At 40.9% G+C, this 15,930-nt stretch overlaps 2 protein-coding genes across 2 annotated transcripts in view; one reads left to right on the forward strand and one right to left on the reverse strand.

Annotated features, from left to right (window-relative positions):
* Window positions 1–52: 52 nt before the first annotated feature.
* Window positions 53–7,937, reverse strand: LOC141905574 (uncharacterized). The gene is made up of 2 exons (XM_074794490.1): window positions 7,667–7,937; window positions 53–4,316 (listed from the first exon to the last, which is right to left on the reverse strand). The coding sequence occupies exons 1-2, from the start codon at window positions 7,904–7,906 to the stop codon at window positions 1,902–1,904; spliced, it is 2,655 nt and encodes an 884-aa protein (XP_074650591.1). The 5' UTR covers window positions 7,907–7,937; the 3' UTR covers window positions 53–1,901.
* Window positions 7,938–9,108: 1,171 nt separating this feature from the next.
* Window positions 9,109–15,930, forward strand: part of LOC141905911 (heat shock protein 75 kDa, mitochondrial-like) — a 34,916-nt gene continuing 28,094 nt past the window's right edge. The window contains exon 1 of the mRNA XM_074795013.1: window positions 9,109–9,234. Coding sequence (XP_074651114.1) covers window positions 9,117–9,234 — 118 coding nt within the window. The 5' untranslated portion in view covers window positions 9,109–9,116. The remainder of the gene's footprint in view (window positions 9,235–15,930) is intronic.

The raw sequence follows: 15,930 nt of genomic DNA on the forward strand, positions 1-15,930 counted from the left end.
TAAGAGAACTTCAAATGTCGAGTTGCTCTTCTTTCAACATTTACACGTACGAACAAATGCATTATTAATTACAAGTATAAAAATATAAAACATCAATTCTAGAAAAATATGCTTATTTTCTCTTTTACGAAGACCAAATATTTCTTGTAATTATGTTATCGTTCAAAGTTCATGATTTGTAGTTTTCCTAGTTTTCAATTCCAACCATTTTTCTATACTGTACAAATCTACTGTACATTTTTACAAGTTCTATAAAAAGACAATCAACTTTTCAACAATCGATTAGCACAGAAAATTCAAATAATTATCTAGCCAACTTAAGTCTTATCTTAGGCAGACTTTTTTTGACCCGAAAAACTAAATATCTAAGACAAAGATATTGATTTATCCAGACAGTAGACAAAGATCTGGGGCAAAAATGATATACATAATACCCAGAATCACACAGAACCAGTGTCATAGTTTCGGGTTGAATTTACAGTATAGAGCTAAATCCTACAAAATCTCTACAGAGTAAAATGTAACTCACAACAGCGAGCTCTGTCGAGGATTTTCCGTTATACCCCGTTATACAAAATTTACCTTATCCGTCGTGCATTCATTCTTTAAGTATTTCTTCACATATATATATTGGCATAGGCATACATAATTTTTGTCTAAACAACAAGACAAATTTTCAACGAATCCTACTCCAATGAAGAACCTTTGAGGAGATTGTCAAATTATGGTTGATTGATGAGACTTTTTGTACATAGCTAAACAGAACGGAAGAACATAGAGCTGTGATGGAGAATAGAGCACTAGTTCATAGACAGTTGATAGGAAACATAATTCCCACGAGCAGCTTTCTTGGAATTGTGTCTTATCCTTCCAAAATTGATCTTACATGGCTTTCCAAGAATAACTAACATGCTGCCATTATTTGCAACAAATAAATTAAGTTTGCTGGCCTAGATTCTAAAAACTTTACATATTGAATAAAAAATCTAAATCGATATTAAAATTTTGGAGGCCTTTTATCTTAATTTGACCGTGTTCGTCTGCCAGATAAAAATCGCATCTTATTTCTAACTGCACATTTCGACCTAAAACGTTCGGCCGTAAGTATTGAGACAGGGAGACAAGTGACATTTAGATGTGACCTAAATTACAACTTCCTCAACTGTGTTCTTGTAAACCAGAGCTCATACTCGAGCCTGTGTACACCGTAGATAGAACGGCAAATAAAGTTAAATCTACTCGAAAAATTCGGCACTATCTTCACAGAACTCTAACAGGTGTTAGTCTTAGAGATTAGCAAGAATAGTAACTACGCACTACTATAAATTAAAAGCAAAAAAAATATTCGCCAAGTTTCATGAAATAGTAATTATCTGCTTCTATGTTTTTTTTCTGCCTAGCAACATGAGCCAAAGTGTCAGGTTTCAGGATTAAAAAAATGCCGGAATAGACTATAACGAAAAAATACTACCCCATACAGATCAACTGTAAGCGAGTAGAAACAAATAAAGCATTAAAGGTCACGATTGAAAACTCATATTTTTGTTAATCAGCTCATTACATGTAACCTAAGAAGTTTTATTAAAATGAACAACGTTGATCTTACTCGTATAGAAATAACTGTTACTATGTCGAGAAAATGCCGATTAATTTTGTATGAATCTGTTCAATTCCCAGAAACCGATGAATATTCAGTCTCCCCAATTAAGTTCGCGCTTCAGTTTTAACTTGTCTTATTAGTTTTAAGTACCCAACACAATAATAAGAGATTAATATATCGACGAACCGAGTGAGGAGACTAACACGAGGACATTACTCAGCAATCCATCTTTCTGAATTAGACGACGATGGCCAACATGTTCAACTGTAATTATACCGACTGAAGTAATTCAAGCCTCGATTCATTTGCCGGCGAACAGTTCATCAATCAAGTTAAAATCGCTTGGATTTGTGGAATCAAAGAAATCACCATTCGGAGGCGGTGCACCGGCGCCGCCGCCGCCGAAGAAATCAAGCGGCATTAAATCCGAGTTCGGATTCGAGGTATTATTGCTGGAATGTGAGGTTGTCGTCATGGCAACCGAAGTGGACATCGGCGCCGGCTGCGAATGACCGGTCTGTTGCTGTTGGAGATGCATTTGTTGTTGCTGATGCATACGCATCATGACCTGCTGCTGCTGTTGCTGGTTAGGTGGCGCCCCCATCTGTTGTTGGTTCGACGTAGTAACGCCCGCCTGTAAATTCTGACATTGTTGCATTTGTAAATGCGGCGATGACGACGACTGCTGTTGCCCGTAGTTACCGTACATATTGTTGCTCGAATGTACCGATTGGTTGATCATATTCACGTCTGGCACGGTTTGTTCTGGAATGTGACCTTTCGGAGTCCATTCGGGACAATTCGTTCGTTGACGGGACAAGCTTAAACCATCGGGTCCGACGTTCACATTCGGCGGCCGATGATTGCGCATTATTGCACTAGTATATTGTCCTTGTTCAGTTTTAATAGGTTGGCTCATCACGTCCGTCCCGGTGTGCTGAGCGTTCTGCTGCATTTGGCTCATGCTATGCGAATACATCGGCGGTTGTTGCCCGCCGCCACCAGGGGGCATCGCGGTTCCCCCTTGAGTCGCGCTCATGTGACCGGACATGGGAACGTTATGCTGAGACTGCTGCAGCTCTGATTTCACGTGTACGTGGTACATGTCACCGGTTTGAGGCGGTTGCGACGTTTGGTTCACCATATTTTGCATCGTTTGTAACGGATTCCGATTCATATTTCCGGCGACCCCGGCCACCGAGTTGTGATACGAGTTCTGATTGCTCATCGCCGCTTTATAATCCGGGGGCGCGCTGCGGTTCATGTAGGAATGATGCTGTTGTCGGCCGACCATCTGCTCGGTGGGCCGGCGCCGATCTTGCATGTACTGTTGTTGCGTCATGCTGAACGACTGCTGCTGCGCCAGCGATATCTGCTGCGCCTGTCCGTTGCTGATGTGCATCTGCTGACTTTGACGCATGTGCAGACGTTGTACGCCGTGCGAGACGTGCACATGTTGAGACTGACTCATTTCCATCTGCGGCATGCGAGAAGGCATCATACCCCCCTGACGAACGTTCCCGCTCAACGGCGCCCGCGTATTAAAGTGACTTTGCACCTGGTTTTGTAATTGTTGTAACGACGACGACATGGAAGCGTTCGGATCGCCGTAATGCGTTAACGGCTTCGTAGCGCCGTAATTCAACGACGGATCTTTACCGTTCATTTGTTGCATCGTCGGGTTCATGCCCGGTCGGTTCTGGTAGTTGTTCATATGTCGCGCCGGTTGATTATACGCCGGATACATCTGCTCCTGCCCCGTATTGAACCCCGAATACGCCGGATACCGATTCGAATGTCCCGCGTACTGATACGGAGACGGAGGTATTTTCTGCAGCGGGTCGTAGTCCTGATGCTGCTGCTGCTGATGTTGGGCAGCCATCTGTTTCAACGTTTCAGCGGCCGGCCCCGTTTCGTTGATAAGCACGGGAGGTATAATCGGGTGAGTTTGTTGCGGGTAACCGGGAGGAAGCGAACTATTCGGAGCCATTCCCATCATCGTATTCACCGGGGGTGTGTGACTTTGAACGTCCGTACTACCGACGCCACCTACGCTACCGAACGCGGAGTTCTGCTGCATCTTCGAGCCCGGTTTACTCATACTCATAGTTTGCGTCTGTACGGTTCCGACCGTACCCGTATTCGTGCTACCGACCACGCCGCCGAGCAGCTGCTCTTTACCGAGTTGTTCCTCCAGTTCGTCCGGTTCTTTCAGCGAGTTCAACGCATCGGCGAACTTGTCGAAGTCGGGAATTTCGCCGTCCTCCTTCTCGAGGTTGTCGAGAATCGCCTGCAGTTCGTCGATGTCGACGCCGAAGTTCGTGAGCGAGTCGCTCGTGTGACTAGAAGATGATGATTGTACGTCGTCCGGCGGTTCCTGTTTACATTCTACGTTCGCTTGTATACTGCTGGAACTGATCAGCGACGACGAATCTGCGCCGCGACCTCCTCCTTGTAGATTAGTTTTAATCGTCGAGCTGAACGTCACGTTCGTCTGTATCGTACGCGTCGGTTCTTGTTCCTGGTTTATTTGCTGCACGATCTGCACGGAAACCTGCGGCAGGTTTTTCTCGTGTCCGTCTTTTTGGTGGTTGTTGTTGGCGCGCGGTTTCTTACCGACAGGCGAATGCGGGAGACCATCGTGAATCAGATCGGGAAGGTTGTTGTTATTCGCCGCGTCGCCGGTCGAAGCGGCGTCTGCTTTCCTTTTCGATCGCTGTAAAATAGAAAAAAAAACAGGCTTGAAAACGATCAGTAATTTTGTGATATTTTCATGATTTTGAAAGTTGTGGAGAGCCTTCTCAAAGTCAACAGTTGGCATGGATGGTGCTTCACGTGTGACGGAAATTGGAATAATGAAAGTGTCACTTGTTGACTGTGTACCGTAGTAAGACTGTGTCACTGTGTACCACAAAGTTCAACACAAAGTTCAAACCTATGACTGGAGCCTTTTCATTCGCGTACTTCTTGTAAACATCAAATTCTATATTTCATTGAAACAGCGGTAACACGATGATCTAACTCAGTGGTTCCTGTATGCATCTAAATAGCTATATCAGGATCCCTACAGATCAGTCATTCCTGGATTTGCATCACTTTCATATGCCAATTACTGTAGACTCCTCCTAAATTGGTGACTGTTTATCTCAGCAAACCAGCAAATTCCTATGCTTTCTAATTCGATAACCTCCACCTAATTGGGCAACAAATCCTGGTCTTAACTTTACCAATATATTAAACTTATAGTCTATTTACTGTACAACTTTCTATAATTTCCAATTGCCAATTTCGCAAACTTGAAGGAGTTTTATAGGTTTTATTTTGCTCAAATTAAAGGAAGTTCAAGCACCTTCAAAAGCATTTTCCATTGAGGAGTCTTAAAGGAATCAAGGAGTCGTAGGGACCATGAACTGGTGCAACTGCAATCAGAAAATGTATTGTGTCAAACCTTTGCAGCACCTGGGCTTTAAAATCCCTGTGGTTTCCAAGGGGTTTTTGCTAGTGACTGAAGATTATTCTGCACCGGCATCGAAGCCCATATCTCTGTATACTGAGATTTTTTTCTCGCATTCCGAACAATGCAATGGCTGTCCAATTCAGTGTACGTGATATATTTTTTTTTCTACGACTCTCTTCCAGTGACCTGAATAACTGGTAGCACTACAACTGCTACTCTTCTTTGTGCGCAAGGTGAAAATTGCTAATTATTTTCTATATATGAAAAAGTATCGCTATTAGAATGCGGTGTTTAGTTCACAAGCTCCAGTCAGCCTGATGAAGCGCTAAAAGAAAATAAATATCCAACTCTATTCATGTTGAGTTTTTTTTTTTACGAAAGAGAAAACACGATAACGTCAAAACTGAAATTATGATTTAATTATAATTGTAGACGGCACAATGATTAATAACAAGCACGCAACATTCAACTAGAGAAAACCCACTGTAGTACTCGTAGTATCAGTCGTCATCGGCGGAATATATGTTTTAACCTTTCCATAGACGACATTTAGCCTCGTAAAGCTTCATTGAAAATTTCCAGACACATTAACCGGGGGTCTTTAAGAACATTTATTCAAATGAAATCGAGAATTCCTTTTTTATACGAGACCCCAGTGGCCGTTAGTTTTTTTCAAAACGACGGCGTGATTTGAAATCATCGACAAACGAACGAATTAAGACGATACCACGCAAGTAACTCAAATATTCTTCATAATCACAGAAAATATCAATTTTCTAATAATCTAGATAGAGTTGTTGTTTTCAATTTGGTCCGAATTTCGGGATGACTATTTCGTGCCTGCGATATGGATTGGTACCACCGATGCAAACGGTTTTTCTAAGCCGGAGTACCTTGACAGCAGATTTATGTTAGTATGTTCTTGTTCTTGGCCAAAGCATCAATTTGTTGCATGCCAAGTCAACATCAGATCGTTGCAAGGGAATTCTGTATGTGGTGGTAACGGATTCTCAGGTGTGAGACAGGGGGGAAGGTAAGTGAAAATCGTCGAGACCAGAATACTGATGCCGCTATATGCAAAGTAGCAACAGTGAGGATCTATACGCGAATGCAAATCAGCTTCATTTTTGTTGATAACTATGACACTGGTTTTAAATCAAAAATTGAAGGGACAAACCAGATGAATTTTACATCAATATCTACGTTGAGAAACAACTACGCAAAGAATGGACAACGTGATCTTCAACCTTTCCAGTGATTTCAAAATCTCAATGTTCTCAATTAGGCGACCAACAAAAATTAAATCTATCAGTCGGTTGCCGGTTCAGGCTGGATGGAAGATTATTCAAACGAACCGGTACGAAATTTCCAATTATGTGTACTTTGATTTATACAAGAAATTATGTAAATTTGACCGATCATCCAACTAATATCTATCTGTACTTCGATTTCCGATTTCAAAATTAAACCTTCCGGTAGGTGTGCCTGGTTTATAAGGGACAATCCCTCTATTCTAAGATAAAATAAGAACTGAAACCTCAAACTCTAGGACAAACTTCTCTGATTATTACGAAATAAGAACAGACCGCTATCAGTTGTTAGAGAGTCCAAGCGAGGCTTATTAAAAACTGACTAAACGTTGCGCGAATCCTTTGTTTTAAGATTGTTTTGGTTGTGAATATGTTAAGAATTTCTCACCACATCCTGGTGAACTTTTACTAGACGCTATATTATCGAAAAATCCAATCAGGCAATGATTGAATAGTTGTTGTCTACTGCACACACCGACCAATAAACAGACTTCATTAAAATCCTGTTTCTCGGACCTAGTCAATTCTAGAGCAATTTTATCCGTTACGTCTTTCATTCTTTATCAAATAAGTTCACGGAGTTTATATTTTTATTTACGCAGCTTTGACACAACAACAAAACATTTTGCAATTCTGATTTTACGCAAACTGAAAACAAAATCTCCCGGGGATACGAATGGAAAATTCTTCTCGGCGCTAAATACGGCAAAATATCGTTTTACGATCCAAATATAGATGATTTAATGGGTCGTATTAACTTATATTCTGATTCTGATCGACAGAATTAGGATATCTAGAAGTTTCTATCTACGGCTCGCTCGTACACTACGAAGTGATTTGTTTATGGAACCGAATTATCATCATTGTTGAATAGAAAAGTGTACAGGTTTTTGATGGAATAACAACTCAACCGGCAGCAAAGCCTCCCGAGTCAAAAATATATACGTTTAGACCACAACCCTTTGACATTGAATTCAAATCGCAAACTTTTCATCAAGTCATTTAATAATTAGTTCACCAGATATTTTGATGGAAAAATACTTCCGACTGAAACTGATTAAGAAATGAGAGACTTTTTTCAGCTAGTTAATTAATCAGCTCGAGAAAATCGGTTATTTTTGCGATTACTTAATTACTGAAATTAATCGGGAGGAGATGATCGTGGAAAATGCAAGGTCTAATATCAATCATTTCACTGGCATTGATTACAAATTTGATTCAGGAAATTATTTTCAATAGCAATTCATTAACGAAAAACACAGCATAATCACAAAATAAACCTGCGCATTTCACACTTACGTTTTTACTTTCTCCCGTTGAATTAGAGTCCTTCGATTTCGATTTGGAAGCTTTTTTCGCTTTGCTCTCGAGCCACTTTTGGTGTAGAAGTAACGTTTCCCTGCGTTCGCCTTCGTAAAGCCCTTTTACGTTAGGCGTATAGTGAGAAAGCGCCCCGTTCTGGGTGCGTCGGTAAAGATCTATCCGCCGTCGCAGTCGCTCGACCAGATCTTTTCTTTTGGGGGATAAAATATCCCCCATGCTATTCTGTAGATGGACTATGGTGAGGCAGCAGCACGTTTTTCTCCGACAAACCGACCGGACTGACCACCGCGAAACTCTGTAAAAATAGATTTTAAAAAAAATGAATTGTCGTTTCGAATCCTTCTTACATCACTTATAGAACATGTTCGCATGCTGAGAGATTAACACGACTTGTCACTGGGTTGGGACGCGCTCATTTCTTCGTCCCAGTCGTGTTGCCACTATACTGCCTGCTGCAGTGCAGGCACTGGAACTCAGGAGCTTTAGTACAAAGGATTGTATTTGGCTGCATATGCATGTCATTCTTGAAACATGTCCGAAATTCCGACTATATTACACAGAAAATATCATTTACGACAAGCAGCGGTGCATATAGTCACAATTCACCTCACTGGGACACTAAAAACACTTTCCGTTTACAAAAGAACGAACGAACTCTCCCCAGACCTGAAAATGCATTGGTTAAACGACAAATCATAACAACTTTCCCACGGTCTGAAATAAACGATTAGCCGTCACAGAATAACATGTAATATCGATACGTACTCTCAAATAGCAGCCGTGTCCAGTCTGTAACTAACTATATTCCTACATGAAACAACGTTTTTGATCGTAGTAAACCCCGAAGTAAAAGTGTAGAAAACTTATAAATACACTACTGAATCGTAGCGGTTCACATTCTTCACTGAACGGCTACTCACACGCTGTAGGGGTAGTAGGTGTTTGATTGGATCAGTTCATTACTGATTGGAAAAGGGTACATAGCTCTCACTGACATGTCCCAACGAGGATCTTCGGGAATCAAAATGAATATTAATCATCACTGGCCAGTTTATCATGATTATGACATTTTGTGGGGAATAGTTTTTTTTTCTACAGAAGATAATCAGCTGAATAGCATGGACTGACTAATTTTCTAAAATAAGAAATCTTAGTTTTTACAGTCGTTTGAAAACTTTTCAGGGGTTTTCATCGGGCTTTCAATGAATTGATACATAGATAATATATATATATCCAAAGCTTGAACTGTTTCTTAAAAGAAAATGAGACGACATTAGAGATAGAAACGCGTGAAGTAAAAGATCCCGTGTGCGATTACAAATGCCTAATAAAAAATAATGATTGACAGCTTATTAATTGGATTTCGCTGCTTATTCCCGTCAGATGTCGCCAGCTGACGGTGCTTTCAGACAAGATGGCGGCTCCCATGCGGCAAATTTCGCAAAGATTACATCAACTAAATTCGGTTTCACGGCGGCTGCAGCTGCTTAGACGCCAAAACGTGCAATCGGCAAGAAGGAGCATAGCTAATAGCATCAGTAGACGTGAGTTGATGTATTAAATTAAGCGAATATTTCCGTAGAATCGACCTTAAACTGCGTTTGAAGTCATTTCGTCATGCATTGCAATGACAATTCAATCAAATTTATTCTGCATTCATAGCAGGGTCCAGTTGCTCAAAAGTTAGTTAAAGATACCCGGCGGATAAATGTCATAGTAACGATAAACTTTTAATTGTCACTATATCAACTATCTACTGGTTAACTAACCAAATTTTCCAACCAAAAACTGGCCCTTGGCGCCCTGACTTATGATTTGACAATTCTATTTCATGACGGTCACAAAGATTGAAAGGAATGATAGAGATAAGGGTTTCCTGTTTCGTACATGAACAAGACCAATTTAACTTCCGTGGCTGTACCCTGGGCAAGCCATGAGGAGTAGCTGACGACATAGCTTAAATCAGGGATACTAATTCAAAGCTAGGGAACAGGTCCCCTTATACGGTTAGGTCTGACGACCCACTCTTTAAGAAAGGAGCCCAAAGAGCGGTAGTGAATTCTAGAGAGGGATATTCTCGTTTCTTACTGCTGGGTCACACTTACTAGTATAACATATATTTAAGTGAATATGTTCGTTCATTTTCTGTTCAGTTCGTTTGGATTATGTTAAGAGTTATTGGTCACTGGACTAGGCTAGGAGAAAATGATTCGCATCTCGGATCCTGGTTATTCACTACTCAAGCTTCTTACTCTTTATTCAGTTTCACTAGTGAAAACTAGTATATTGATAAACTACATGTAGTATGGAAATCCCTAATACATTCATATTTACTGAAACGATTAAAGGCTTTCCATTTATGAAAAACGACTGCCAGAAGTAAGCTCCAAAATGTATAAACATTGCTTGTGTTATTATTCTGTGTCTGATTATGATAATATTTAGTCACAAAAATTACATTGTTTGAATATTGTTTATAGAGAAGAATAGAAGAATGATAAATATAGACTATTGCGTTTATCTATTGTTTATCAGATGAATTCAGGTGGCTTTTATAAACATGAAGATGTTGTGGGGCATCGACGCTGCTCCAGTTATAACATCGCCGTTACCCGAGACAAGTTAACCAGTATTTCCTTAGTCATTCGATTTGGTGGTTACAAAATGTGTAAGAAATTTTCGCCTGGGCCCATTTTTCGCGAAAAAGTTTAACTCAAATTTTTGGTGTAATTGCCATTGGTTACTTCATGCTTTCAATGAGGACAAAAATTCAAACTTAACCGTTTTAAGCTTATTAAACCTGTTCGTGAATCTGGGCCCAGCCTGCGTTTTATGTACCATTTTTCTATTCAACCCCGGCCTGGGATTTATAGTCCACATTTCTCCGGGGGTTGCAAGCGATCGGCGCGAGCAGTTCGGCGAAAAGTTTGTACGCCAACTTTACCTCGACTCGAGAAATGTTATCCGATCGAAAGTAATAATATATCGCGGTCATTTATGGCTGATAAAACATTAATATTTCGCGACGTTTTGATTCTGATGGGAGCTGGCATCGGTCAGCTCGGGCCGTCGTTCTACGCCGTCAGCAACTTACTGCAAATAACAAGATTTTATGTGATTTTCCTGCAGGACATTCTCTGTCATCGTTGGACCATTCATCGGCAAATTAGATTTCTATCTATTGATCCGTTGCATTATTTTAGCCTGTTATCCTGTCATAGCGCATCACTACCGTTGATGAAAAACTCTCGTTTTTATTATTCCAACTAGTTGCCTTTTTTGCTTATATCGGTTGTCTCGGTAGCGCCTTTAACTGACTGCTCGCGAGAACTGCTTCTCATCGCAAACGATTTAGGAAGTAGGAATTGGGCAGAAGTTTTCAAAGTATTCCGTTGGTTAAATATTTCAAGGGATCCCTTTAAACGCATACAATGCCGAAAAACAGAGACACAGAAGAGAGAAACATGTTTCCAAGCATTTCTCTCGAGTTGTATGAATTTACAAAAAATGAGAAACATGGTTTCAGCAACAATGTTTCTGAGATTAAACATGTTTGTTTCCGTGTTGCCGTGTTTCTATGTTTCCCAGCGTCATACGTGAGAGTTTGACTTGAATGAAAGAACGACTATAAAGTTCTTCCGCTCAAATTCTCCCTGTTGCCTTGGGTAGCACATAACTAACAAATCTTTTTTTCTTGTTCTCATTAGTATCAGTCCATTTTAAATTTCAAGGCATCTCCCCTGGTTTCAGTTCAAGGATTCACAAAAATTAATACTGCTCCCTATGAACTGGTTTCGCGACTTGTATGAAAATTTTTATGATTGAATCTGTCAGTCTTTGTTACCGCGACTATTTTCAACTCTCGTCGGTTTTCCAGGATTGAAATCATTCAATCGTGCAATCATCAAAATCAGTGAATTGTTATTAATGCTTGTGACCCTGAAAGGATTTCATCAATTTTGCTATTGCTGCAGCTATTCGAATCTATTTCAGCCTTTACAGTGCATTATCGTTTCGACGATTCAACTTAACCATCAATATCTCCTTCAATTTTGGTTTTCACACTGGAGACTGTCTAATTCAAGTGAAGATTTAAAACAACCGGAAACCAAAAATAAACTGTTTTATCAACAACAAAAATGAGAATTGTTCATTGCATATGAGTTGAAACCTCAAAATCTTCCGATACTTTTTCTTTAAATTGTAGATTTTTATTCTCCGATCCTTTCGTAAGACAAAAAGCCTACAATTTCGTACATTTCCTTCATTTGCTCCTATAATCGCTGAAAATCTTCATCAAACTGAGTTTGTCTTTACGTATTAGTTTCTGTATACGCGGATGCTAGAAATTGATTGGCAGTTCATTTCACCTGTGAGCGTTACTGCACGATGAATACCCAGTAGTTGAAGCATCGCAGTCGCGCGTTTATCAAAACCGCATAAATCTTTTGTCGTCGCCCGTTCATTTTACCGATCACTATCTCAAACATTTGACAAAACTCTATTCGGCGTTTATAGCGCGTTCTCGCGATGTTTAGCGTCGAGATGCTGATGTTTCAGTTGATAATAATTCCCGGCGATCGCGGCCACCGCGCGTTCGTCGTCGTTCGATATCGAGATTTGATTTGAAATTCTTGCGAAATTCCCTCGATGATTTTACATCTGTCGGCGCATCTTAAATTACATCGGTTAAATTCGATCAACTTCTGTTGCTGGTTATTGTCTTTGCGGTCTTTGTTTCTCGGCGGGTAGATTAGTCAGTCAGTCAGTCGGTCGGTCGATATAAGGCGGCTATTTTCGTTCGAACATGGATATGAAAATTCTGTTTTTCGATCGATTTCGCTGCTAACTAATTAGTTATAATACTTCAGATCAGGAATAGATTTTATATTAACCGTATATGATTACAAATTTGAAATATGAAACTATGTCCGCAGGTTAAATCGGGGTTGCGCGGGGACTAGAATTGAATATCAAATTCATAGATTTCTTGTTATTTCTAGAACAAGGTGGCCGCTTTCCTGCAAATCAGGGTATTTATTTTCTCTGAAAAGGTCGGGCAATAGTAGGGAGTTTTGTATAAAAGGCCAAAAAGTCGAGGAAATTTGTTGAGATCACACGTAGAATCAAATTTTTTTCATGTATGTCTTACGTATACGACCGTGTTAATTAATCAGATTCTTAGCAGATCAAATCAGTGAAAACAACGCGCATGTCAGGGATAAGTCGGGGGTAAAGCAAGTCAAATGAAAATGGTCGCCGCCTCCCTGTTATGATATTACCGTCCTTCATTACTATGTTTTCCTTCGTGTCACTAAGTATCAGGAAAACTGCAAACCCTTCAGAGGAAATTGCCATATCGATCATATGGATATTAATGATTAGTATTTATCGTGATAAGTGCATTCTCTCGATTTATGAATTAATTAACTCGTTTTGTGTTTATCTTCTCCTCTGCTAGTTTCACGACGGGTGACCGGTGACTGTGATTTTATCAACAATTGTTTACAATTCGTTGACCAAAAATGTACTTGTTTTACCTCGACGTACGTTGCCATATACGGTCCGAGGCTGGTTCTCTATTAGCGGGGAAGTGTAATGAAATAACACTTCCCCGCTATGAGACAGGTGGACACCAAGGCACAGATGCAGGAATCGATTGGGTTTGGGTCTTGCTACAATGTGGCTTTTTTCCAAGAGGAACATCCCGTAGTGGAAATGGCCAAACGAAAATGTGGTGGTTTTGATTTTTAGGTCCGGACCCATCGCGTTGAAAAGAAACGGATTTGGGGAAGTTTGTCTACAATCTGCCGACCAGCCTGAACCGGCAAGCGGTTAACTTTGTTGGCCGCCTGATTTTGTACGTCCAGATTTCGGAAACCATATTTCTACGGGTATGCCAGATACCACAGACACAGATTTATATAGAAGTGGCTCATGTATGGGGGTGATTTCGACCTGAAACAATGGAATCTCACTGGCCATCAATCAATCACATTGATATAAAACAATTTCATACAATGATTCACCCGAAGTCGTCTAGTATTAAACATCACGACGTTTATTGTCGGCGTCCGATAATTTCTAATAAACGTTCTAATTCGGTGGCTTATTTTATGGTCGGGATGCGAGTTGTAGCCACCACCGTGTTTTACTGACTCATTGCAATTAACGTTCGTTGACTATCTGCGAGAGGGGGGTAGAGAGAGAGTGAGGGGAGAGGAGAGGGAAGGGGAGATGAGATAGAGGCTGGAAAGAGGAGGGAAAGAGAGGGGGAGGGGAGAGAGGAGAGGGAAAGGGAAAGAGAGATAGAGGCTGGAGAAAGAGAGAAGAAATGGAGATAGAGAGGCTGGAAAGAGGAGGGAGGGAGAGAGACGGAGAGGGAGAGGGAAAGAGAGATATAGGCTGGAGAAAGAGAGAAGAGATGGAGATAGAGAGGCTGGAAAGGGAGAGGAAAAAAGAGGCTGGACGACAGAGAGGGAGAGAGAGAAGGAGATAGAGGCTGCAAAGAGGGGTGAGAGGAGAAAGGGAGAGAGAAAGATGCTGGAGAGGAGAGAGAAAGAAAGAGGCTGGAGTGAGAGACAGAAAGAAACAGGCTGGAGTGAGAGACAGAAAGAAACAGGCTGGAAAGAGTAAGAGAAAGAAAGAGGCTGGAGTGAGAGAGAAAGAAAGAGGCTGGAAAGAGTAAGAGAAAGAAAGAGGCTGGAAAGAGAGAGAGATGCAGAGAGAGAAGGCGGCCGCTGCGTTACTTTAATCTAACGGTTATATCAGCGTCCGTGGCTGTTACGACAACGTTTCAGTTGGTTCGGTTGTCACGACACTCGTACGGCGACGACGACGTCTGCCCATCTCACGGGACCCGTTCATCATCACCTCGATGACAGCCCGTGTCCGAATCTTGTCCATTGACGACGCCGGCAACATTGCAGACGTAGAATTCTCATGTTGTCCGTGCACATATATCATATTGCAGTCACTTCTCGTTCTACATCATTCTGATAACGGCGCCTAGTTTTATGGGGATGAAAGTTTTTTTTTTATATCGGATGGAATTGAACTACTTTTGTCACTTCATAAAACTCTTCTTAGTCTTTCTGTCTCTTGCATTCAAGCATAATCCACCTTCAACGGCTTTAACTCAAGAAAGAGAGCATTTTAAAATTTCCCAATTTCTTGTATGAAATTTTTGGTGGTGCATTGTATGAAATTTTTGGTGGTGAATTGTATAAAATTTTTGGTGGGGAATTGTATAAAATTTTTTGTGGTGAATTGTATGAAATTTTTGGTGGTGCATTGTATGAAATTTTTGGTGGTGAATTGTATAAAAATTTTTGTGGTGAATTGTATGAAATTTTTGGTGGTGCATTGTATGAAATTTTTTGTGGTGCATTGTATGAAATTTTTGGTGGTGCATTGTATGAAATTTTTGGTGGTGCATAATATGACTTCTTTCTGCTATCATTTCCTATGTGCTGTGTTTGTACCTTGAAGATTGAAAATCCCCTTCCCCCGACGGAGGTGCGTACTTTTCTATCGCTCACAAAGCAAACCAAATCTTAGTCGCCGACAATTCGTTTTATTTTCATCACTGTTTCGAGCATGAAAGTATTTTCAGTAAATGTATGGACGCCGCTCACACGCGCCACGCGATAGACACGTGAAATAATGAATTGCCCGAAGTGATTTTGTGTAATTATAATCAGCCTTCATTTTAGGCGCGTAATCTTAAATGAGATGCAATTGTTTCTTTCTTTCGTACGATTCCCTCTCGATTCTCTCTCGATGTCGTCGTCTCGTTTTCCGAATGATTTTTTCTCTAGTTTTCTCAGCTGTTTCAATCCGCGTTGAAATCGCGCGCGTTGTTTTCTTTTCGAACGGCGATATTCTACGTTTTTCGAGGCGCTTCACTTCGCGCGTCGTCGTTCGTATTTTAGTCGTTCCTCGATTGCCCTCCACAGGTCAGGAACGCCGGAATTGCGGAAAACATGGCCGCAGGCGAGTCGCGTTAACCGCCTTGGAACGTTCGCGCTCTTACTCGGCGAGTTTGTAAATTTAATATGCGGCAATCGCGCCTCATGAAACATTCATACGCGTTGATAAAAAACCCCCAGATCCATTGATTAATTAACGAACACAGGACGTTTAAAGAAAACCAATAACCAAACATATCTCTCTCCCTCTCTCTCTCCCTCTCTCTCTCCCTCTCTCTCTCCCTCTCTCTCTCCCTCTCTCTCTCCCTC

This window comes from Tubulanus polymorphus, chromosome 5 (assembly GCF_964204645.1).
Source record: "Tubulanus polymorphus chromosome 5, tnTubPoly1.2, whole genome shotgun sequence".
In the NCBI taxonomy this organism is placed as follows: Eukaryota; Metazoa; Nemertea; class Palaeonemertea; order Tubulaniformes; family Tubulanidae; genus Tubulanus; species Tubulanus polymorphus.